At 31.3% G+C, this 26,360-nt stretch overlaps 2 protein-coding genes across 2 annotated transcripts; both read left to right on the top strand.

The window, feature by feature from the left end:
• Positions 1-6,859: 6,859 nt before the first annotated feature.
• Positions 6,860-9,291, top strand: LOC130814156 (uncharacterized). The gene has a single exon (XM_057680208.1). It carries the CDS (start codon positions 7,457-7,459, stop codon positions 9,047-9,049), a length of 1,593 nt encoding a protein of 530 aa, XP_057536191.1. The 5' UTR covers positions 6,860-7,456; the 3' UTR covers positions 9,050-9,291.
• A 7,097-nt stretch (positions 9,292-16,388) lies between these two features.
• Positions 16,389-20,101, top strand: LOC130814155 (probable protein phosphatase 2C 65). Its single transcript, XM_057680207.1, has 4 exons — positions 16,389-16,892; positions 17,252-17,626; positions 18,243-18,584; positions 19,567-20,101. The coding sequence occupies exons 1-4, from the start codon at positions 16,689-16,691 to the stop codon at positions 20,035-20,037; spliced, it is 1,392 nt and encodes a 463-aa protein (XP_057536190.1). The 5' UTR covers positions 16,389-16,688; the 3' UTR covers positions 20,038-20,101.
• Positions 20,102-26,360: the final 6,259 nt, after the last annotated feature.

Below are 26,360 nucleotides of genomic sequence, written 5' to 3'. Positions count from 1 at the left end.
ATTAATTATATTAATAACAATTTATAGTCAAAATTTAACACTAAAAATTAAAATTTTATAAAAAAAATAATAAAAAGCAACTAGTTAGACTAGAGTCTAGACCACTAATTATTTTCCAACACTAAGCATGTTAAACGGCTCCATAATCTAGGCCGGACATCCTCCATAGAAAAACATCTTATTCTAATTTCTATGATTATAGTTTAACAATGCGCACATAATATTATTACTTTATTTTACCTTTTATTGATATCATCATCATTTTAATGAGTTATACTTAAGATAGAGTTTAATAAGAATATATAAAATAAGACAGTTTAATACTTTTATTATAAAAAGGATGCAATTAAATAGAGCTCCGAGATCTCAACTTGAGTATTTTTTTTGTGCATGTTGAATCAATTTGATTTCTATTAACTTGTTATTGTGTCATAAGCTATACATATACTACATTATAAATACATATACAACATCGTAAAGTAAATCAACAAAGTTGTTATCTCTTTGAATTTAGTTAGATTATTATTTGTCTTATTCACCAAGTATAAAATTATATTTTCAAATACTAGTAACCACCACATTGTTATTTGTTACTTATAGTTTTCTAAAGGAAACATGAGAAGTTATTTTTTATTTTTAAAGTAATAAATTTGGTATTAAATAAAGAGGATATAAAATGAATATTAATATGTGTGGATAATTTTAGAAAAAACGTGAAATGAGGAAAAGAAACCAAAATAAAAAAATTTGATAGTGTCCACTGTCCATTTCCCAACAGATTGAAAATAAAAAAAAAAAACAAGAAAGTAAAAGTTGAAACTAATTACAAGGTTATATTCAGCACCAAACGAGAAATGGTCTTTAAAAGGTTAGTATTAGGTTCACGAGGTGCCTTCACAGGTCTGGCTCACTGACATTAGGTCACGGTTAACCAATTGTAAAAACTAAAAAGCTTGGATGACCGATCTTTTTTAAATTGTAGTAGACATGCAATTGAGGCAGGAATACTGTGCCAGTGCCACAAACACTATCATCTTGTTCGTACATACTTTCTCCATTTCTAATTAATCTAATATTTAAAAAAAACACTATTTATTAATTACTTTTAATTTAATTAGTTTTTAATGTATAGGTTAAAACATAGTTTAATAAGATCTTGTTTAATTCGCCTTATTGTAAAAATTACTAGTTTTAAATTATTTTATTTTTTCATTATACATAATTAGAGATATTAAGAATTGAATTAGTGCATTAAATTGCGTGAAAAAGCAAATGTTACAAGTAAATTGAAAGGAAGAAAGTATCTTTTAATCGTCTTGTTGTTTATTTATTCGATTTTTATGTAATATAATTATATTTTCGTATACTTGCTTTATCATGTATTTAAATATCTATTGATTATTTTTGTTAATGGACCTTGAATTATTTCAAATTTAATTAGGTTTAGAAGGTTACATATCAATAAAATTTGATTTTTCACTGTCTATAAATTACGGACATAGGTAACACATTGTTAATGAACGATGCTAAGTCTATATATAATTTTAACACTTATTTTTGTTGACAAATTCTTACTAAGACCATCTCACTGTGAAACGACTTAATATGGACGGACTCAATTTTAAATTTCTTAAGAAAAAAATGATTTTATGTAATTAACTCCTAAGTAAATTTATTTTGAGCTGTTTAATATAGATCCGTCTCACGGTGAAATAGTCTCGACGTTATTTTTGTTATCTTTCTTGCATGTTTTAAAGAATCAAAGCAAGAGTATACTTTATTGTTAAGTTTTCAACTCTAAAAAATAAATTCTAATTCCAATCCACAAATATGGATAAGGGGTATCTCGATTCTCGGTTCATTAGTGAAAATTTAAAGAAATTAAGCAATATATTAAAAAAAAAAAAAAAAACTCAAAATGGGAATGGGATAAAAATATTTTTCAAAATAAATACTTTTTATCCAGATATGTGGTTTGGTTATATTTGCTGTTAGTCTCAGCGAACAAAAAGTTCTAGTCAATAAATTGTCAAGTGAGCAAACAAAGAACAAAAGAGAGTAAAAAAACAATACTCACTCCAATTCTTTTCAATTGTCCCATTTCTATTTTAAAACATAATTTTTAGACCAAATTGTCCTTATATCATTCATGTAATTACCAAAACACTTTTATTATTTTTCTAAACTACACTATTTAACCCTCCAATACCCATTAAATCACATAGGTATATTATTCAAGGTGGTTACTCTACTTTCTTAAAATTCGTGCTCAATTCAAATAAGACAATTGAAATGGAGTGTTCCCTCTTTAACAGATTTACACGTGGAATTTAACAAAACTAGTCTGGATTGAATACTTCACTTATGTCCTCTATTTTGAGATTTTTTTTTATAATAAATTGCTTAATTTGTTCAAATTTTCTTCTTTAGTTGGGCTAATTAAGAGAGATAAAAAAATGGGGTCCAAATGAATTGTCAATGGCAAATAGGGCCCGCCTAGTGGCACTGCAGAACTACTTGAGGAAGGAATTTGACAAAAGAGATATTCGGGCCTACATGCCACATCTATTAACTTTAAGCGCTTTGTCCGCCATGACCAAAAGAAAAACAAACCTTTTATATGAGATTGTCTCATTCTAATATGCCTTATTTATAATTTGTATATTAAATTGTTATTTATAATTTTAAAGTGATTAATTAGTGAAATAATATGATTATATAGCCCTGATTCATACAAAACGAGCTGAAAAATAAAAAGTTACTTTTGTGAAGAATCATCTCTTGATAAAGTAACTTTAAACATGTAATTTATATATTCTCATAACAAAAGTAAAATGAACTATTCAACCCAACAATAAAGAGCATCTCTTAATAAGAGGATCTCATATAATAATTTAATTTGTGAAATACAAAGCAGTTTCTCGTTTTTAACCTTGTGAAGAGTTGAGACAAAACCCGCAACGGTCTAGTGTTTGGTGTCATCTTCAGCTGCGTTCCTGATCCCGTATGAGAGCGACGCTGTGGGCGGGCAATTTTGACAAAAGTGCGCACTGTTATGATTCCAGTATTCACAACGGTTATACTCATTACTTACTCGGGAGTACTTCACATTTCCCTTTCAATTTCCAACATTGTTAATTTATACTCTTTTTAATTTAGTTTATATGTCTAACTGCCAATGACCATTTCAATTTAAAATTTAAGTTCATATTTAAAACTTCAATGTATTTTATATATTTTATCACATTAGCTTCACATGAGAGATCTTTCGGTTTGTAATGTAAACCAACACAAGTCTCAATAATGCTTTACATTAATAGTTCCCATTAAAATGAAGAATAAATTAGATTTGAACCTATGATCTGGACTTCTAATATCATGTTTTGAAATCAATTAAATCAGAAGCTTAAACTGATAGTTGTATTTTCAGAATATGTTATATACTCTAATGTAACGTGTCTTTTATTTTTCCACGCCCATTATTAATCACTTTAAATTTATATTTTATCTTTAATCTATATCATCTTATTCCATAATTCTAGTGTCAATAAGTGACTATCACCTAAAATGACTTTTAGAACCTCTGATTTCTTATCCTATCCATTATAGTATTACCACACATTCTCCTCAGCATACGCATTTCTATTGCTTCCATCATCTGTTCGAACAAAAATGCGTATGCCGAGGTGGATGTGTGGTAATACTATAACGGATAAGATAAGAAATCAAGAGTTCAGGGAGAAGTTAGGAGTTGCACCTCTCTCCGCAACGATGCGGGAGAATAGGTTGAGATGGTTTGGGCATGTGCAGAGAAAGACACATGACGCCCCAGTAAGAAGGATCGAATGCATCATAGTAGAGGGCAAGAGAAGTCGAGGAAGACCTAGGAGAACGTGGGAGGAACAAATTAAAAGTGACATGCATGAACTTGACCTCTCCAAGGACCTGACCAGGGAAAGGGGCAGTTGGCGACGCCTTATTCAAGTCTTAGATTACTAAACCCGTCCCTTTTACCCTTCGATTGTTATTATTCATTGCCTTTAATTATTGCTCTTTACCTCTTTTACTTTTATATTTATTTTTAGTTATTTGTACGTATTCTATTTATTCTATTTGTAAGTTGCGGGTTTCTCTCTATTTGAAGATCTTTTTTGAGCCAAGGGACTCTTTGATCGCACTCTTCTCTATGGGTATGAATAGTCATCGTTCTTTCCTCTTCAGACCCTAACCATAATTTTCTATGAGCAGGATACACTGGGTATGATGATGATAAAGAATTAATAAAGGGATGTAAAACAACATTTAATTTTTTGTATTCCAACTTTTATAGCAAACAGATGAAAGAGCTACTACTATCTTTCATAGGAATTACATGACGTGCCTACTTTTCCAAAAAGCTTAGGGTATTACATTTACAATTACACGCACCTAGCAATATTAGCAAAATTAGATTTTAGAAATAATTAATATAATTAACAAATATATATACAATTTTAATTTATTGCTAATTGCTATACACTAAAATAGCAAATGAGAAAGAAAGCTATATCTTACAAGTAGCAAAAAACTGATCAACAATCTTGTATTTATATAGGAAGTATTAAATTGATTTTCCATCGAACTAATTAATAGACGACTTTGTGATACCATCAACTTATAAAATATAAGATCAAGTTGGTTGAATGTCACTTTATATGAAATAAAATTTTAATATAAATTATGATCGTAAAATTTAATAATTAATTAAAAAAAAGATTAAAAGAATATTAAATTTAGAAAGATAATAAATACTGAAATACCAATAAATATATTAAAATATTAAACAAAAAACATAATTATAAAATTATATCAAACACAATTCAATATCTTTCTATATATACTCAGACTACATATATAATTAATTATGACTTATTTATATGATATGCTTATAATTTTAGAAATTATAAACTAAAAATTACTTTTAGCCATACAAAACATTAGCAATATGCTTCCATTTTATATTTTCATTATATGGTAATTAGTGACGCTATAAGTACCGAGTGCAATTTTTTTTTATGTCATTCCTAAGTCATAAAGAAAGAGAAACATAAAGAAAAGTAAAATTAAAAAATAACTAAAATATGCAAGTAAATAATATATTACAACTGGATTTTAATTAGTTTTATTTACTGGATAAGCAACTTAATATATCACATTATACAATGAAAAATATAGATATTTATATTTGTAAATTTTTCTAATTTAATTCTTTTAAATCAAAAACTGAAAATATATACTACTAGTAAAAGTATATTTGTGATTAATTGATAAAAGCACCAACAGTCATTAAAAAAAATAAATTAAACACGCACTATTAATTTAATCATTCGCTTCATACAAGAGGTCTACCCCACACACCGAAACTTAAAACACGTATCCTAAATATACCGCAGCGCCTACGGCAAAATCGCGGATGTATGACGATAGGATTTGTTGCAGTGTTAAACAAGAGTATGAGCAATTTTTATTAAAATTTTTGATATATTTGTATAAATTAAGATTTAATAATTATTTAACAAATAAATTTATAAATAATTAAAAAAAATAAATATATGATTTTCTAATATATTAAATAATATAAGTATATAACCTAAAATGTAAAAAATCAATCAATATAAATAATATAACTATCATAATTACAAAGTAGTAAAGTCAAAGATATAAACATTAGTCATAACAACAATGACATCATCATTGACTTTTGGAGGTAAAACTTTTGTTAAGGTTGTAATACATAAGCAATTTTAAAAAGTGATGATGTCATATGTATTTTGTTTTAGTAATAGTTAATAGATTTCATATATATTGTAAAATGACTCATTACTAGTTTATTCTATATGTTCATTTGAATTTGCACTATAAAAAAAAGTATTGGGTATCTATCGAGATCGATAAAAATCAATGGCGTAATCGCAAATAATAACTTTTAAAATATGTTTATATTGATAGTAAATATTTATATGAGAAATAAAAGATAATTTACAAAAATAAGGTTAAAAAATCATTATAAAGTAATGGAAAATATAAAATAAAAGAATTAATCGCTCATTTTAAGGTAAATATTCACTAGGGAAAGTTCTAGCATGTTCAAGTACACTAGACCATAAAAAAATTAGGGGTCTCAATATGAAATTATATAGTATATACTAAATGTTTAAAGATATAAAATTATTGAAAAAAATAACATACTCCCTTCTATTCACTCCTTAAGGGGTTGTTTGGCAATTGGCAAATAGGATTTGGGGAAGGGAATGAGACTCTGGTTAAAAAAAAAGTCTTAAGTCCTTATTTATTTAAAGGAAATGAGAATAGAAAATGGGTATAAAAAATAAAAAAGTCTCTAAGTATAAAGTCTTGAGAGGAGGGTGGTAATTGATGAGATTTTTATTTTCATTTATTTCTTCTAAATCCCTGACATGTCAAATAAGGGATGAGACTTATATATTTTCAAAATCTCATCTTGAAGTCCCGCAAGTCCTATTCCCTTGTGCCAAATGCCCCCTAAGTGTCCCATTTACTTTTGGGACATTATTCATTTACCGCTCTCACATTGTATTTCATTATTAATCTTTAATTTTTTTAATATATTATTAATTTATAAGTTAAAATAAAATCATGTAGGATTTTATTTGATTTATTTTAATGTAAAGGTTATTAATATTATTTTTTTATAATTTTTAATTATACATAATTACATATATTAATAATTAAATAAGTATATTTGATATAGTGTATAAAATAAATTAATTTTTTAAAATTGCACGAAAATCTTCTCTCATATTAACCCTATTGAGCTTGTTTTCCAAAATCTCCCATTGTCTTCCTTATACAATTGTTTTCCAGCACACCTTAAAAAAGTTTAATTTACAAAACTCCGCAACTGACGGCATTCACACCTTTCCAACTCATCACGCGTCATAACCGAAACTTCCGGTTATTTCTGCCTTGTCCAATTAAGCAACTTTCCTTTCTCCCTTTATCTTTCTCCATTTCCTTCTCATCTTGACCCTTCTCCATTACATTCCTCAAAACTTTCTCCATTGCTCAACTGAAGAACACTACACAATAATTAGAAGCTACAGGAAATAAATCTCGAATCCATGTTAATCCATATTGTTTAGGAAAGGAAAATTTTGTTCATTATGATTTCCAGATTTTTCACCGATTTTCCTGTTTATTCAATCTTCTCTAATCCTTCTTCTCGTCGTTCTCTTATTGGCGCTAATCATACTTCTGCCAGATTCTGCTCTAAATAAATTTTAGTTTTATACTCACTTCCTTTCTTTTTACCTGCACAGAAAAAAAGCAACATATCTGTATCATTCAATTATAGAACACTACATTCTTTTGGAATTGTAAAAAAATTAAATCATCCTTTTTTTTGATTTTTTGAATTTTTAAAATTTTTGATTTTGAAATGAAGAAGCTTCCACACACTGCAGAAGCAGTGTTAATGGAGTTACCTACGAAGCCAAGTTTTCTACGCAACTTTCTTGTGAAGGTTCTAGTATTTTGCGTGTTTATCATCTGTTTTCGATTCGCTTACGTTGTTACGATCCGAGGCGAATCCTGCGACGTCGGCGATTTCTGCTTTTTCTCATTGCCGGAGACATTGAACCTTGTTGGAACGACGACAATCACTGCCGTTTCATCAACTGCGAACGAGGTGGTTTCTGTCGATGAGAAGAATTCTGTCTACACCAGCAAAAAATGGCGGAAATCTGTTCAGTTTTACTCTTCGATTTTTCAGGATCTGATTTCCGAAGGTTTTCTCTCTCCGAAATCGAAATCTCTCTGCGTTGATACGGAATTAGGTCAAGAAGTGTTCGCTTTGAGAGAACTCGGAGTTTCTGACTCCATTGGTGTAGCGAAAAAAGCGTCTAAACCATTGGTTGTTTCGTTGAAGAATTCCGGTCGTCGTCAGCCGTTCGATGATAACAGTTTTGATTTCATTTTCTACGGTGGTGATGGAAGAATCGACAAATTGAGCAAATACTCGGATGTTTCTGAAGAAATCGGAAGGACTTTGAAGCCCGAAGGGTATTTAGTAGTCCATACAAGAACAAATGATACATACAGTTTACATTCCTTTATTGCTTTATTCAATTGCTGCACATTTATCAAATCTAATGAAATTCAAGCTTTTATTGGTGATGAAAATGACGGTGAAAGTGTTACATTCAGACAGATTGTGATGAAGAAAGAAGGCTACAATCACAATCATGGTTCTGTATATAGAACTAAAGAGTGTTCCATTGTTCCAGGGTACAAGCAAGAGATTGTTTGGAAAGCAGAGGAATTGATCAAGAAGGAGCCTTTGAAACCATGGATTACACTAAAAAAGAATATACAGAACATCAAGTATTTACCATCAATGGTGGATATCAGTTTCAAGAGTAGGTATATATATGTAGATGTAGGAGCTAGAAGCTACGGTTCGAGTATTGGGAGTTGGTTTAAGAAGCAATATCCAAAACAGAACAAAACATTCGAAGTCTATGCAATTGAAGCAGATAAGTCTTTTCATCAGGAGTATGAAGCTAAGAAAAAACAAGTGAAATTGTTGCCTTATGCTGCTTGGGTGAAGAATGAGTCATTGTTTTTCGAGGTTAATCATGACCCTGGTGATGATCCTGAGGAGAAAGGTGGGAGTAAAGGACGAGGAATGGGAAGAATTAAGCCTGTTCAATCTTCTGATGGGATTTCGAGTGATGTTGATAAGATTCCGGGTTTTGATTTTGCTGAGTGGTTGAAAGCAACCGTAACTGAAACAGATTTTGTTGTGATGAAAATGGATGTTGAAGGAACTGAATTTGATCTTATCCCGAGGTTGTTTGAGACTGGGGCGATTTGTTTGATCGATGAGATATTCCTTGAGTGTCATTATAATCGGTGGCAGAGATGTTGTCCCGGAGAAAGAAGTGCTAAGTATGAAAAGACATATAATCAGTGCTTGAACCTGTTTACTTCTCTCAGAGAGCGTGGTGTTCTTGTTCATCAATGGTGGTAAAATTCAAACCCCATAAATTTCATGTAGGTTTCTTTATAAATTGTCAAAATGTTCCTAGTATTATACAGTTGATTTTCAGTAATGATACAGTTTGTTTGAAATGCTGGTAAAAAGTTACATCTTTTCATTAACAAACTTATTCTTTGATTTGTTTCAAATACATTGTTGTTTATTTCATCATTTACTATATAAACTGCCAAATAATGTATATGTATGAAGAATATATATGCTGGTTTCAATGATGGGTTTTGCAGCAAATTGTTGATGGTTAAATTTATGTTACACTATGCCTTGAATCTGTTCACGAGGAACATTTTGTGACTGGATAAGCTTCACCTGAAATTTTTGGACATTTGACCTTTAAATCTCGCCTAAATAGAAGCCGCTTAAAGTTATGGTAACAGAAAATTATTGCTATTCTTCTAACCTGTTGAAATAGATTTTGATTGAAACATTGATGATTGGTGAAGCAGAGTTTTAACTTCAGTTTCCCATCCCCAGTAACCAAAGAAAAGGAAAGTTGGTAAAAGAAAATGAAACAAGAAATCAATGATGTTTGATGCTTTACTGAAATTGATTACCACCACTTAATTTCTTAATAGGAGATTCCTTTTCACTGTTTTTTTCATTGCTATTCAGGTTGACCCCTTCTTTTAGATTGGTTTAATAATATGGTATATGCTGCACAGTAAGGGGGATATTGAGCTTTGTTTATCTTCATGATGAAGGTTACTTCCCCACTATTGTTAAACATTGAACATCAAATTTTCAAATACACAAGAGACTCAGATGTATTGTTCTTGTGTAAATTGTATAACATTATCCCTCCCTGCCCCTTTATATTTTCACCCATTTAGATCGAAAATGACTAGTGACTACTGAAGGATGAAGATCTATTGGTTAGTGTATTAAAGATATAGACAGGAACGATCAGATTGTTAATCAAGAAATAGTTGGTTGGGGGACTTAGATTTTAGAATGTTGGTTCATGTACCTAAGATTGTTTTGCTTTTACATCCTTCCCTACATTATGATATTTTGCCTTCTTGTTTCCTCATGGAATCCTGACATTAAAGGGTGAGGCAGTTCATTCTTGTCTTTTTTTGGTCTTAAATATATACAAGTAAGCTATTTGCGATGCCCTCGTTCGTTGCTTTTTTAGTCGTTTCTTAGATCCGTCCCAGATAGGACCCGAATAGCTGGCAGTGAAAAGAAAAGGTCGAGATGGGGACATGGGTAGAGGTGGTGTGGGGGTTGGAAATGGCTGTATATGGAACTTTAGATTAATGTCTTATCAACAAATACCATCTTTTAGGAAAGGATAGACTTGCGGTTGAGTGGTCCTTGGTTGCGCTATTAATACTCCTTATTATTACTTTGTTTTGATTTAAGCTTGGAAGGTTTTACCTATGGTAGTTGAATAACTGATCTAATTTATTTTGTTAACTTAGCTGATTATGTTTTCATTTGAGTCTGGGACAGGTGAAATATCTGATGTGATTAGTTGCTGGATTAAGCTTTTGTTTTGTTTGATTAGAATTTGTTTGTCCTTTTTGTCTTCTATTTGAATACACCACAAAGTGAGAAATTGATAGTGTACTTGTTTGATAATAACTTCTAGTATTATTAAGTTAAGGACTATTCTAATTAAGGAAACAATATTTAAATTTAGTCTAGTTAATAAAAAGAAAGATAACCCGAAAATACATCACTTGAAGTGTTATTTTCATCACCTATCTAATCAGAATTTAGGGTCCGTTTGGTTCAGTGAGCAGGATTGGAATGGTATGGAACCCCATACCAGGATGGTATGGATTCAGAACCCTATACCAGACTAAAACTGTTTGGTTCAATCCTGTAATAGATATTCAATCCATTCACACTGTTTGGTTCAATTATGGAATTGATTCTCTTTTCAGTTTATATATATATATATAGATACATACATACATTTATTAAACACACAAATACATACACACAAAGTACTAGTTCAATACATTTTCACTCAAAATGGTGTCAATACATCTCTACACAAAAAGATTCCAATATATGTTTTTGACAACAAAACACAAAGTTTAGTACATGATGCCAAATCAGCATGATGCCAAATCAGGAGTGCACAGCATGATTGAGCATGTATCCCTAATTTGCTTTGGACTCATTCTGGTGTTTCTGGTCTTCAAACTTGTCAATGGCCACCTGAAGTTCATCGGTACCTCCAACAGCTCGCATTGTGTAAAAGTACACTCCAAAAACAAACGAAGTCAGTCCCCCGCAACGATCAGGTTCTTAGTTTTGGGTGCAAGGGCACCAAAACTTGAAATCCCAGCCATCTTGATATTAATTCAAAGTACCATATGAAATCTACTTGACATACAAGGGTGCAGCCCATAGTGCAAAATCAAAAATCAAAATCCCCCAACTGTGAACTCTAAATATCAAAAATACCCAAAATGAAAACCCTAAAAATCAAAAATCCCCAAAAGCAAAAATCTTAAAAAATAGAGTTTGAAAATTGTTTAACCCTGACAAATCCTACAATAATCAAGAAAAAAAATAAATGACAAGAGAGGAGTACATACCAGCGGGTGACTGTGGTTAAGGCAGCAACAAGAGTGCAACAAGGAGGTGGATATGCGGTGGTTGGGACGAAGCAGCGAAGGTAAGACAGAGAGAAAGAAGAGCAGTGAGACGAGACAGGATGAAGGAGAATGAGGATTTGAGGGTTTGAATATGGCTGGAATGGATTTTGATTCTTGGGGGGTAGGGAGGGTATGGGATTCTAAGGAATGGAATGGGATGAGAATCCAAAGGGTATGACATCCCAATGTAAAAATGCCTAACCAAACATTGAAATGGTTGTGATACCATTCCATACCATTAAAAATGATGCAACCAAACACACCCTTAATGGTTTGTGCGTCATTGCCTTCATATTTGTTGCAACGACATGTAGTAGACCTTCCTCCTGATTGATTGACTTGTATGTAAATGTGTTTTATGTTTGCTTTGTCAATTTTTTACAACTCTATTACTTGAGAAGGTTGTGCTTTCATTAATAACTATTACGATTAGTAATTTTATCATCATATTGTATATAAAGTCAACATTTAGGATAAGTGTGCCTCTTTCATATTAAGATATTTCTCATAATTCATATCAGTAACTATATTATATATTATAATTAATTAATTTAGACTTAAATCTGTCATATTATATATTATAATTAATTAATTTAGACTTAAATCTATCATATGCTATCATTTTTATATATATTCTTTAATAAGTTCTATTTAAACTCTCCATAATGATAATAAAAAGAATATACACAATGGATCTGTGAAAAACTGACAGTGATTGCTTGATGATTAAAAATCCAGCTTCTGTAAGGCCTTGGATCTTCTAGTTTGATTTAATGACACCATTTTCTTCCATGTTCTAGTATTATGCTTATTGCTTAATATACTTATTTTCATAAATCACTACTAGTAAACCTGAGACATGTGTAGTAGCTGACAACAGAGTATGAATTTAAAAAAGAGTACTGTATACCTTTTGTAGGAGTAGTAGTATAATAATACTGCTACTTCTACATGTTACTCTTATCATTTTATTTGATTGGTCTTCATGTGAACTCACTATTATTTTGTCGTTGACATTGACAGCTTCTTAATGTAAAGTGTAAACATAGAAGCATGAAATTATTGTCAATCTTGTTTTATGATTGTTCATTCATTATTTTAATTGCAGTAGATTAATCCTAGAAGAGTAAACAGTGTTGCAGTGCCAAACTCAGAAGAATCTTCCAGTCTTGTTGACAGATCACTGATTATGAGTTTCATTGCTTCCTCTTCACTTTTTTCTCCATTTTTTAACAATATCATCATTATATTCAATATATCCGCTCATAGAAAACTATCATTAGGATTTAAGTAAAAAAAGACGACTACTCATACCATAAATAAAAGTACGGTCAAAGAGTCCCTCGACTCAAGAAGTTGTCATTCAAGTAATTTGGTTGATTATGGAATGGCCGTTTCACAGGTTGTTGATTGACTATGAGTCTCTTTGTAGAAAGATTATTGATTCATTTAACTAGATGAAATATTGCTTAATAAGCTAATTTTTCAAGTCATTAATTATTGAAAGTTTGCCAAAATTAATTATTGACTATTTATGTTAGAGAAAAAATAAATGAAATCAAATATTTTTTGTGATTATTTAATTAACTAAAAAGTTAAATATAATAAAAAATCTTTTACTAAATACACCCTATGTTTGCTTCAAATAAAAAACCTTAAATTTAGAATGGGCCAAGAAAAGCGTGTACTGTGCAGAAGTTTTGAGAGGGAGACAGATAGAATTGGAAAAATTTGAAATACTTAAGTAAAAAAAATAAAAAATTAATTAAATAAATTAAGTTTTAAATTTATTCCAAAAATAAGCGTGAAATTTCCAAATATGAGGTTTGGGGCTGTTCGCAGTTACTAACTGCGAACAGGTCAAAAAAGACGAAATGCTGTTCGCACTTATTCACTGCGAATGACTATTTGACCTGTTTTGACCTGTTCGCAGTTACTGCACAAAAACAGGACAAAATAGTTGTTCCCAGTTACTAAGTGGGAACATCTATTTTTGTCTTTTTTATCCTGTTCGTAGTTAGTAACTGCGAATAGCACCAAATCTCATATTTTGGAATTTCACGCTTACTTTTAGAATAAGTTTAAAAATTAATTTATTTAATTAATTTTTTTTTTCTTAAGTAGAAGAATTGGCTGCTAGGCCCTTTTTAGCCAATTAAACCCATTGATTTATCGGTTTGACCTAGTTAAAGGCTATCCCTTAACACACCTGGCCCAATACATGAAAGTGGCTGCAATAAGAGAAATCGAGAGACCATCTTTAATTAGACCGACCTGTTATTAATATATTATAAATAAGCATTAAGAATAATGTAAGTAAACATTTAAGATATTAAAAATAGACATTAAGAATACGGTAAATAGGCATTAAGGATAATATAAGTAGGCATTAAAAATATGGTAAGTAGGCATCAATCTTTATTGGGTTGGGATTGAAATACGTCTCTCAAAGAGACGGTCTTTCAAAAGACTAACTGCAATCCAAAATTAGATCCCTTAGGCTAACTTTTTTAAAATTTTACGATTAATTAGAGAATCTTTACGTTTTAGTTTGATTTTAATTCGTATAATAGTTTAGTTTACTCTAGTAAATTAGTTCAATGTAATTTGTCTTATATTAATTGTTTTCAGTCCGAAAAATGAGTTTCAGAACATATGAAGTATCAATCAAATGTGCTATTTTAAATATTCTTATAAGTGAATTGAGCTACATAAACATGTTTGCATGCCATGTGAAACTTTATTGTGCATGCATCTATGAAGATTTTTTAAGGTTGAAAGCATAAAAAATGGGAGATCCAAGAATGCCTTTTTAGATGATGTATGATGGGCTAAGTCAAAGATCTGGGTGAATCAAAGCAAAGCCAGGGGTAAAATTATTAAAATGCCCTTTGATCAGTCAATAAAGGTTATTTATTGTCCTATAAATACCTTTATTTATTACCATTTAAGGTATGCTTTTCTCTCTCTATACCTCTCTCCCTCAACTACTTGCATTTATTTCTTGCTTTATATTTCCGACCACTGACTTGAGCGTTGGAGCAGCTTTTTGGGAGACAGCCGCCGAACAAATAATTTTGTTCGTTTTGTAGGTCAACAGCCAAACCCGATTCAAGTAATTCAGACTCTTCCACAGCAAAACCTATTTCGACGTTTCGCGAATAATCCTTTCTTAGATTAAGTTGACTCGATTTCTTCGCAGAAACAATGTACAAAAATGCTTCAATCAAACTAGGTCAATATTGGAGTTCCAATTAATTAATAACTAAATAAAGGCTTACATATTCCCTAGTTTTAGGTTATTGGTATTGGTATTCTTGTAAGTTGCAATTGCTTCAAATTTACTCTAATTTCACCCTATTGATGAGTGAAGAAAGATCATTGTAATTAATTTGTAAGGATTGACATTAATTAAGGGCGACTACGGGAGATCCAAGAATTGCTTCAAATTTCGACATAGAGAATGTGTACTGTGTATTTTGTTTGAAAATGTGTGCTAACACTCCCGCCCAACAAATCATCATTGACTACTCATGAAAACATTAGACTGGTTTCATAGACCAACACAAGTTTTTCTAACGCACTTTGGCCTCACTCATGTATCAATCCTAAGATTGCTTTTCACCAAACATGCTTAATTGTGGAGTTCTTAGCAAATGAGCTCCCTAGAAAAAAAGATGCACCTTGTTCATATGAGTAGTCTATCAATCCTTTTTAAAGCTAAATCTGAGGTATCACAGTATATGTATTGTGTATAAGTATTTATTTGGGTGTTGAGGGATTCAAATATAATATTTCAGGCTATATTAATTATATCAATCATAGTGTATTTGTAAATATATTGACAATCCAAGTTGATTGTTACAATACAAGTCATTTGAGTCAGGTAAAATAATACTCGATTTCGATTTATCCATTAATTTTAGACAATTATTCTTGTATCGTTGTATTGAGTGCGTGTGCATACAGATAATATACTTGACTTCTAGTCACTAGTTGTACTAGGTCCATGGGTACCAAAAAATAGTCTACATGTATTTAATCTTGTTGTTAAATATCTCATTTGAGTTTTGACATAATTTATATGAATTGTTGTTATTTTTTTAGTTTTTTTTTTCTCATTTTCTTTTTACACAGTTTTTAAATAAAATTTAAACCTTAATATCTTTAAATACACATAATAAAAAATTATAAAAAATACATAATAAAAAAGTATTATATTAAGACAAATCTAACCATATATATATATATATATATATATATATATATATATATATATATATATATATATATATATATATATATATATAAACTACTACTTATAATTGTAACACTTCTAAATTACCATTTATGAATTTATGATAGTTATAGTACTTTTGATAATTTTGATTTTTAGAAAACCCAAATATAGAATTAAGTTCATCAATCGCAGAAAAAATGGGACTAGAAATAGACAATGCATTTAACAGTAAAACATTGTATTTTTAAGAGATTTGCAAATTGCATTATCTAATTTTTTTGATCCTCCTATAAAATTTCAGGGAAGCCAAAAATTCAGATATTCTTTTTAAAAATCTCACAATATTTCCAATTTTCAACTTTAATCTATTCTTATTTTTGAATATGTAATCCTCCATACCATTGCGTTGTTTCGTTTTATTTGATTTAAACATCGAAATTACGGTCATTCATTTCAATCCACATTTTTTTTTTATCAAATTCTACAAAAAAAATCAATTTAATATAAAGGGGAAAATTATTTCCCTAGCAGCAATGTTAGAATTTTCTCCAATCCCTTGTCCTGACATATTTTATCATTATATTTTTCCTCATCCAAAATCATATCGATTCTTATGATAGAAAACATATTTTTATATTGATATTTATTTGTATGATTTCCCAAGGAAAAACAAGCTTTTTTTACAAATCAATTGGCCAATAATTGATAAATTTAATTTTGGAACAACTTTTTATCATCCTAAAAAATAAATAATAATATGGGAGCTTGTTGTAGCAAAGATGTTGACTATAGAAATCGACAAATGGCAACTATGTATGAAAAAGAAGAAGAGGAGGAAAATCATGTGTTTATTGGAGATTATGGAGCTTCAATTAGATTACAAGGTTCTTCTGCTTTTGTTTCAATGACTACCCAACAAGGAAAGAAAGGAATTAACCAAGATGCCATGACTGTTTGGGAGGTAATTAATTACATCTCCACCACAAATAATATTCAAATGTCACATTTTCTTTTTAAGTTTAATTTTTATTTTTAGTAATAATATTTAATATAGTTGGACACCTTATTACGCAGTGAGTAATAATTTTTAAGTTTCATTTTTATTTTTAGTAATAATTTTTAACTATTTATATGTCCCACTCAAACAGATAGAAGGGTGCGTAAATTTCGTGTTATGCACAAAGTAGAATAAATTAATATACTTCTATTAATCATCGTATCCGATTAGAATCAAGCAAAAAAATCAATGAAAATTTAGATCGATTTTCAGTTGACCTTAATTTTTTGGATTAGGACTTTGATGTTTTTATTGTTATTCAGGACTTTATTGGTGAGAAAGATGCTTTCTTTTGCGGGGTATTTGATGGGCACGGACCTTGTGGACACAAAGTTGCACGAAACATACGTGACCAACTACCATCTAAGCTATCCGCTGCTCACAAAATTATCCAAGCAAAAAGCCGTAACATAAGCAATGTTGCTGCAATATATGAGAACGAAGATGATGCTTGTGTTGCCAACGGCGACATTACCAACGATCCTCGAAACGGGGAGGATTCTGACTCCAATCTAATACTAAATTTGTGGAAGGCTAGTTTAATTAGGTCCTTTAAAGAAGTAGATAAAGAGCTTAGCCTTGATTCCTCCATTGAGACCTATTGTAGTGGTACAACTGCCGTTACGGTTGTCAAACAGGTTAGCTTTAATTTCTTCTTGTATGTATTACCTTGTGTTTAGCTTAGCAATTTAAGCTAATTCAATCGTTTGCTTAGATCAATACGTTGAGCCGTCTTGAAAAACTTAGGGTTCTATGCAAAATTTTTATTTTGCGTCTTATTTATAATAAATATATTTATTTTATTAATAAACTTAATATATTTCTTTTTTGATTAACTTTTTCATATACGGGAGTAAGAAAGATCTTGTGCGGTCGATCATCTTGCATACCCTCAAAGATCCCCATACGCAATTCAACTTAAAAAAAGTATCAATTAGTTAATAATTCTAGTAGTGTTTAGTAGTGCACACAACTATTTGTAAAATGTTAGTATTCTGTTATTTTCCGCATTTTAAAATTATACGTAGCATTTCAAAATAATTTGGATAATTTTCTCTTAACAACTATTTTTACTTATCACTAATACTTCGCAAAACAATTACTTATACAACTAATAATTACTAGTTTACTACGTAACAAAATTTAATGATAGTTAAAACCTTAAAGGCTACTACCAACTACTACTAACTGCTAACAACTAATTATACGTAATAACTACTTAGACAACTAATAATTACTCTTAATTTATTGTAGGGGGATTATTTGATAGTTGCAAACCTGGGAGACTCGCGTGCAGTGATGTGCACGCGAGGGGAGGAAGGACAAGTAATACCGGTCCAATTAACAATAGACTTGAAGCCAAGCCTTCCAAGGGAAGCCGAGAGAGTAAGACGATGCAATGGACGAGTTTTCTCTCTTCAAGAGGAATCCCATGTTCTAAGACTATGGCTACCAGATGAAGATAGCCCTGGTCTTGCCATGACAAGAGCATTTGGAGATTTCTGTCTTAAAGATTATGGTCTCATTTCTACCCCTCAAGTCTTTTATCGCAAGTTGACTACACAAGATGAATTCATTGTTCTTGCTACTGATGGGGTAATATATAAATCACCTCTATAACATGCTCTTATTTTTTCTATTGCTTCTTATTTCGTTTTTATTTTTGTTTGAATTTGTTACATGGTGATCATTAGGGATGAGTATTGATCGTTTTTGGCTCAGGTCTAGCTAGACGACCATGATTTAATATCTAATTTTTTTATTAAAACCCAGATTCATAAGGATTTTGGATGCCAACCTAGACCCTTAGAGTTTGATGGATCTAGGGTTTAAATCTGAGACTAAAATTTTATATTTTTTCAAAAAAAAAAATATATAAATTAGTGTTGACTAGCTAAACACTTTAATCCCATTCTTGGCTTTTTTGAGATCTTGGGATATAACAACAACAAAGTTTCTTGGTAAACCGGAAAATTTAACTTTTATTATTATGTCAATAATTTAACTTAATAAAAAACTTAAATAAATAGTTAAAGCCTCATAATATACTACTAGTCCTATAATATAGTTAAATATATTATTTTATTAGAGTTGGCTCTTTACAAGAGCATTATGAGCGACGACTCAAGATCTATTTATTTTGAGGGGTCTATAATTTTTAATACATTTAATTTTCGTTTATATATTAAAAAAGAGTTATGATAATTTTAGGTAGATGGAAAAATGGTAATATAATGAGTGACAATGATTTTCTATAATTAATGGTCGTTCGTGACAACGGCTAGTTATTTGTTTTGCGTTGTTGGTTGATGGATATAATTTTTTGTTTTTTTCATCGACAATTGTTGTATTTAAGTAATTAAGTAATGCTATTTTTAACTTATTATATTTTTAGGTGAATAGGTTATAATTGAGCATATTAGTGTTTTATTCAATTGATAATATTAGAATAAGTTTAATAGTTTATCAATTGTTACTTAAAAAAATATAGCATTCGAATTCGCACGACACTAGGAAATGTCCAAAATGCCCCTGATATTATGTAATGTATAATGGTGACAATTAATATTGCATGCAGGTGTGGGATGTGCTATCAAACTTTGAGGTAGTAAAAATAGTGTCAGCAGCAAGGAAGCGAAGCCATGCAGCAAGATTCCTAGCAGCACATGCAGTACGTGCATGGAAGAGCAGATTCCCATCATCACGAACAGATGACATAGCAGTAGTATGCTTATTCTTCAAGCAACAACAAGCACAACCATCTGTAGGCAAATCTATGTCTGATATCAGCCATATTACTCCAGATAGCTTGAGCCATCTGAATTCTTCAGTATCACAACATACTTATAGAAGTATTAGTAGTGATGCTGATGATGGGTTTGAATTTCGAGACAGTCTTAATGGTAAAGGAAAGTTCATGGATAATTCGGATGATTTTGGTGAAGGTGAAAGTTTGGTGGATACAAGTTTAAATTATCCGAGGTATTCTAATGCTAGAAATAAGGCTAGGTCAGATAATTCTAAAAATGATGCTAACATTGATGAATGATATTTGTTTTTGTTAATAATATTTATCTTTTTACCTTAAATATGTGGAATGATTCAACGTTGTACAAAATAAAACAATATGTACATAATGTGGTTTTAAATGTGTGTTTATTTTTGTAGTTTTCTTTATAAAATTGCCTAAAAAACCAAAGGTTTAAGATTGGATTAGGATTTTATAATAAATTAGGAGTCTAACACTATGTTTAGATTGGGATTATAATATTGTCTCTATTTTTTAAATACTTATAATTAAGTTATGATAAAGTTTCACACCTTTTTTCATTAAAAAAAAAAAAAAACTTTATACCTTTCCTTCCTAATAAATAACTATGTACTAAAAACTAAGATTAATCCATTAATCCTATATAAAAATATACGTAGTCACTAATCATGCTAATAATTGACAAACATATGACTAATATAAATGACATAATTTAAAATTTAATTTGCAATGATAAGTAAATGTAAACTTAACTAACTTTCACCATTTGCTTGACTGCCGACGGGCCTGGGCCTTGGCCTTGCTTGAGCTTGCTTCCTCTTTGTTTTCTTGTGGTCTTGACAATTTTAATTTTTGTGGTCTTCACCCTCTTGACTATTATTTGGTATAATATTTTCTATATCACCTCAAAATTACAATAAAATAACAAAAAATTCATTTAGTGAACTCTTACAAATGTACCACAAAATTAAGTGAAATGAACCTAAAACTTTACAAAAAGGATATAAGTGATGCAAAAATTTATTTGCACTTATAAATTTGATTTTTATCAATCCTTTCTTCAGATTACACTATAATCCGAATAAAAAAAACCGACCATTAGCTACAACACTTTAATTTCCGCGACGATTTCATTTAAACTTTTTTCCTATTCAACGCTGAAAATCCTATTAAAAAAATTCTTGATATTTTGGACGTGAATCCCATATTGCCCCTCTTGAAGTTGGAAACTGTGAACTGCCACAATTTGATTTTGACCGCTGAGAATGGGTGCCACAGATGATATTGGACCAAGCATTGGCATCCAATACTCTACATGAGTTGTTGGCGACAGATTGCTGTTAAATCTTAGCCCGCATCTATTTTAAGCATATATCTGCTCCTTCAATCTCACATAATTTATTACATTCTCCTCATCAAGAGAACATAGTAAACTAATAAGCAAGATGAAGAGGTATACATACACTCCATAATTGGTAAAAGTTAGTTTAGATTCATAAAAATAATAGGCCAAAATATAAGTCAAGTAAATAAAGAACGGATATTTCATGATATACCACTAAGTTTCTTCGAAATTCACCATATACCACACAAAATGTTCTAATTCACCTACACCATTGAGTTTTCGTCCGTTAGCACAGAATACCATCAATGACAACTGCCGTTAGTGTGCCGTTTGTGGTAAATTAATAATTCACCATATACCATTTACTTTTTTTTATTTGCGTCAAATACCATCAGCAGTAGCATACTGTTGAAGAAGCAATGCTTCCTCCTCAGCCTAAATGACAACTTTATCAGCTAATATAAAAGTTCACCAAAAAGCCTTTATATATCTCTGTATTTAGCAACTAAGATACACATCTGAAATTAATTTAGCAAACCCACATCGAAGAGAATTGTATTCATTTCTCTTAAATTGTAGACTACTAGAACTAGATGCCTACAACCAAAATATGCCTCCGTTCAACTCAACTCAATGAAGCTTGTTAGGCATTTATGGTCGTCATAGTTTCATTCTTGCATTTCATACTCTCAAAAGCAAGAAAAGCAGACTATAAGTACTCTTTCAATTAGTTCGAACAGTAAGTACAGTAAAGTGAATAATTGCATCATAATATAGTCCAAGACTCATCATAAATTGATTAGTCAGCTTCATTACAGGAGCATAATGCACCCCAACAACTTCATCATTCAACTTCACGTAACTCAAATTTCTGATTTTCGACAGAAAGTTGCTGACCAGGCGACCTTCCAGCTGCTTTCTTGTGCTCTTCCCAAAGTTGATAATGGTCACTAAGAGTCTTGGTAGTAAGTTCCTAGTGTAGAGATTCCTTTTCTACCCTTGGTGGCACAAGATACCATGAAACACGACTTGGCTAAGGCGTGCTAGGTCAGCTGGTCAGAACATTTCTAAAATTCTGTTCTGTTCTGTTCTGGCACTCCTGAAGACTGGCTGACCTTCTCAGTTGATTTCAGTGGGTTGTCCATGATGTATAGCAACGTTCTTGGGCCAAGGCATGAAAATCCATGTACCAAGCATTTTCATCTTCCATGGCCTCAGAGTCTCTCCTGGTTGGTCTAGGCAAGGTCTGCAAGGTAGGCTGCTTGACAATTGTCGTCTGATCCTGCTGTGTGGTTGCTTTGAGTTCTAAGTTCTCTTCTTCTGTTGCTGGATTAGTATTCATGCTTGAAATTGATTCTAAAACTTGCTCTTCATCCATATTGCTTATGTGAGTCATCATTGAACCATCCCAATATGGTTCATTGCTCTATATATAGGAGGCCGTTCACCAACCTAAAAATCAAGAAACAGGTTCAAGTTTGTTTCTGTGCATTGTTGGGAAATCATTCAACGCATCATTGTTCAAGCCTTGGTTATCACACGTAAACAAATTAAGGTGTTCAAGAACACCCTTAATTTGGGTGCACTCTCAAATTTTCCCTAAAATATTCATACCTCAATCATAAACTCACACAGCTCAATCAATTATCCACAAAAGCCCTAAATTAAACAATTTTCACAATCAATCAACCAACCTCACACTGACGAGCATTACTGTGATTAAGCCATTGAAGAAGACAATCCTGATGAACAAACTTAATACTACCGCTACAAGCACACAGATATCTCAACGGATTATCAGCCTCACCAGGGTTTCGACAAATCCTACAAACATCCTCATCTTCATCATCATCATCGAACACATTCCTCGCAACTGATGATGATGACGCCGCCAGAACCGAAAACTCAGAGCTATCCCCGGATGATTCTCTCTCTTCATCTTGATCTTCGATTTTAACTTCGCTTGAATCAATCATTTCGTTCGAAGACGCATCATTTGAGGTTGAATTTAAGGATTGGATCTGAGAATCGAACGATGACGTTGGTAATGCCGACGAAATCTCCTTTAAGGATTTTTGATGGATTTTAAGGGTTCTAGATCAATGTAGACGAATACAAGTTTCTTGAATGGAGAAGAAGAAAGATGGAGGATCAATTTTTTTAAGAAATACGCTGTGTTTGGGGAAGTCAAGCCTAACAATGGCGCCTGTTGAATGCGTAAGGGCATACTGGTAATTTACCACAAACGGCACACTGACGGCAGTTGTCATTAATGGTATTTTGTGTTAACGGACGTAAACTCAATGGTATATGGTGAATTAAAACATTTCGTGTGGTATATGGTGAATTTCGAAGAAACTCAGTAGTATATCATGAAGTATCCGAATAAAGAAAACAACAACAACATTACACAAACATGTTATTATATCCACCATTGGTGTAAACAATCTTACATATACCCCTTTTTTTTCATTGTTTTTTGACTTTTTAGTTGACCGAACATTCTTAAAAAGTGTTAGGCAAACGAGTTTTAAGCTAAATATTTAGACTAAACTATGATGGGTCTCAAAATAAATCACATTTTACCTAATATAATCACCATTTTTAACATTTTTTTATAAAAAAAATTATATACAAATTAAAATATATGGTGGACTTTGGACACTCCATGCCTCAACGTCGGTCCATAATGAAACTTTTGCATTACTTTTATGAACTCTTTAACTCAAGGCCCCAAATTGTGAATAACTCAATAATATAGAAAACCAAGTTCGAGAAGTAAAAGTTTACTAGATGTCTATATATCATCTATTCCATTTCACTCTCCTTTTTCTATATATAATTATTATTACATTTCTCATATTTAAGAGTAGAACTGTAACCAAATAATTAAGTTCCCTGTTTTAGATTAAACAACAACGCAAATGGGTTCACTATTTGAACCAAATCAAATTGCCGTAAAAGATTGTCGGCATTAAGAATTATACTTCATTTATCCTTCAAATACTAATCTAGGACTAAGAAAATCAATTCCTATATTTGATCACATACATTCTCTTCCTCCATTTTTTTCTATCTATTGTCATATTATTTTCAGCGTATCTATTTTAAATACATGCTCATGAAATTAATAATTATAATTACCAATGAAATTGAATTCACTTATAATATTTGTGATGTACTGGGTGCATCCATGTTCCCGACTCCAAATCCGATGGATACCTCTAATACATGTCCTAATGTCCAACCAGTGTAGCCAGGATCGTTGCCCTAACCTGCGATTACCTCGATCCAAATCGTTCGACCCGAGATGCGGGTCATTTGCGATCAGATCGCTTGGGTTCACGATCTGGAACGTGATATCAATTGACCTATTTTCACCCTTGAGAGAATCTAAACAGTCCAGAAAAATCAATGAGAAAGACACTACAAATAACTAGCGAAATAGCGATGGAAAAATAGCGAGGGCACGGGTTGGTTGCCAGGGGCGACGGAAAGGCGAGGAAAAAATAAGTCGCCAAATTGGGAATCGAAATAGCAACGGAAAGGCGAGGGAAAAATAAGTCGCTAATTCGTCGCCAACTACCTTTTTTTTATTTTTTTTATTTAAGAAATGGCGACGGGATATTGGTCGCCATGTGGTCGCCAGAAAATACTGTTTATTTTTATTTTTATTTTAATCAAGGGCGACGAGCTAGGTGGTCGCCACCTAGTCGCAAAAAAGATTCTTCTTTTTTTTTAATAATATTTTTGGCGACATCCTATTGTTGTCGCCTTTTGGTCGCCATGTAGACGATAACTTTTGAAATTTAATAAATATAGGCGATGGTTTTCTTGGAAGCCAACTGGTCGCCATTACTTTTTCAAATTTGAAATATGGCGATGGGTTTGTCATCGCCGTATTATCGCCATATTTTCTATAAATAAGACGCTGAAATGTTATGCAGTGTATATTTCGGTAAGTAAGGAACTAGAAGAGGTTAGTGATTTTCTTATTCTATTATCTATCTTGTTTTTTATCTTTATATGAGAGGTTTTATTTATTGTTATTGTTTATATTTAATTTTTATTGTCATTTATTTGATTTATTTTTATTATTTAATTAGTACGTATTTTATTTCGTTTGTTATTTACTTGAGTTTTTTATATTTTTTTATTGTTTTATGTTTTAATTTTATTGTCATTATTTTTTCTCAATAATTGTTATTAGAATAATTATATTATTATCATATATTGTTATTTTCATGAATTGTTTTATATATTTTTATTGTCATTAACTTACTTTAGTAATCAGTTGAATAATTATATTATTATATTATATTTAGGTGTTAAAAATGATTTTTAGGCAAGAAAGAAGTTGGATGTACAACCGCCGAAAAAATGGAAAGTTTAGTTTAAGATTTATGAGAGGGTTGGAAGAGTTTTTAGATTTTGCCCCTACACAAAGCACGAGTTCTGAGATTAGATGTACTTGTAAAAAGTGTAAAAATTGTTGTTATAAGGAACCAGATGAAATAAGAGAACATCTAATGAGAAGGGGGTTTGTTGAAAATTACTATGAGTGGGAATATCATCAAAACACAGAGGTAGGAACAACATCTGATGTTGTAGCAGTAGTGGGAGAGCAATCGTCAAAAAATCCCAATCCATACTCACAGATGGTGCATGATGCAGTAGCTAGTGTTTCCAGACAATTACCATCAGTTTCTTCCCTCCCAGTATGATGTAGTCTCAGTAGATAATGAACCACTGGTGCACGTTGATGAATATCCAAACCCTCAGTGTCGACAGTTCTTTGAAATGTTAAATTCTGTAAATAGTCCTTTATATGAAGGTTGTAAAAATCACACCAAGATGTCTATTATTGGTCGACTTACAAACCTCAAGACAGACCATCGTCTCACTGAGAGGTGTTACGACGATATTTGTGGTATTGTGAATGAAGTGTTACCAGAAGAGAATACGATGGTAAACAACTTCTACGAAACGAAAAAACAAATAGTTGCCCTTGGATTACCCGTTGAGAAGATAGATTGTTGTCCTAACGGATGTTTGATATATTGGAGGAATAATGCGAATGCAACTTGCTGTTATATTTGTGAAACTTCTAGATGGAGAAGAAACAGTAAGGGTGATAAGGTTTCGCGGAAACAATTTCATTATTTCCCCCTGGGCCCCAGATTACAAAGATTGTATGTTTCAGAGGCAACAGCTAGGCATATGAGGTGGCATGCAGAGCACCGCACCAAGGATGGAG

This window comes from Amaranthus tricolor, chromosome 5, assembly GCF_026212465.1.
Source record: "Amaranthus tricolor cultivar Red isolate AtriRed21 chromosome 5, ASM2621246v1, whole genome shotgun sequence".
Lineage (NCBI taxonomy): Eukaryota > Viridiplantae > Streptophyta > Magnoliopsida > Caryophyllales > Amaranthaceae > Amaranthus > Amaranthus tricolor.
Note: the sequence above shows the minus strand (reverse complement) of the source record. Positions and strands in the feature narration are given on the sequence as shown.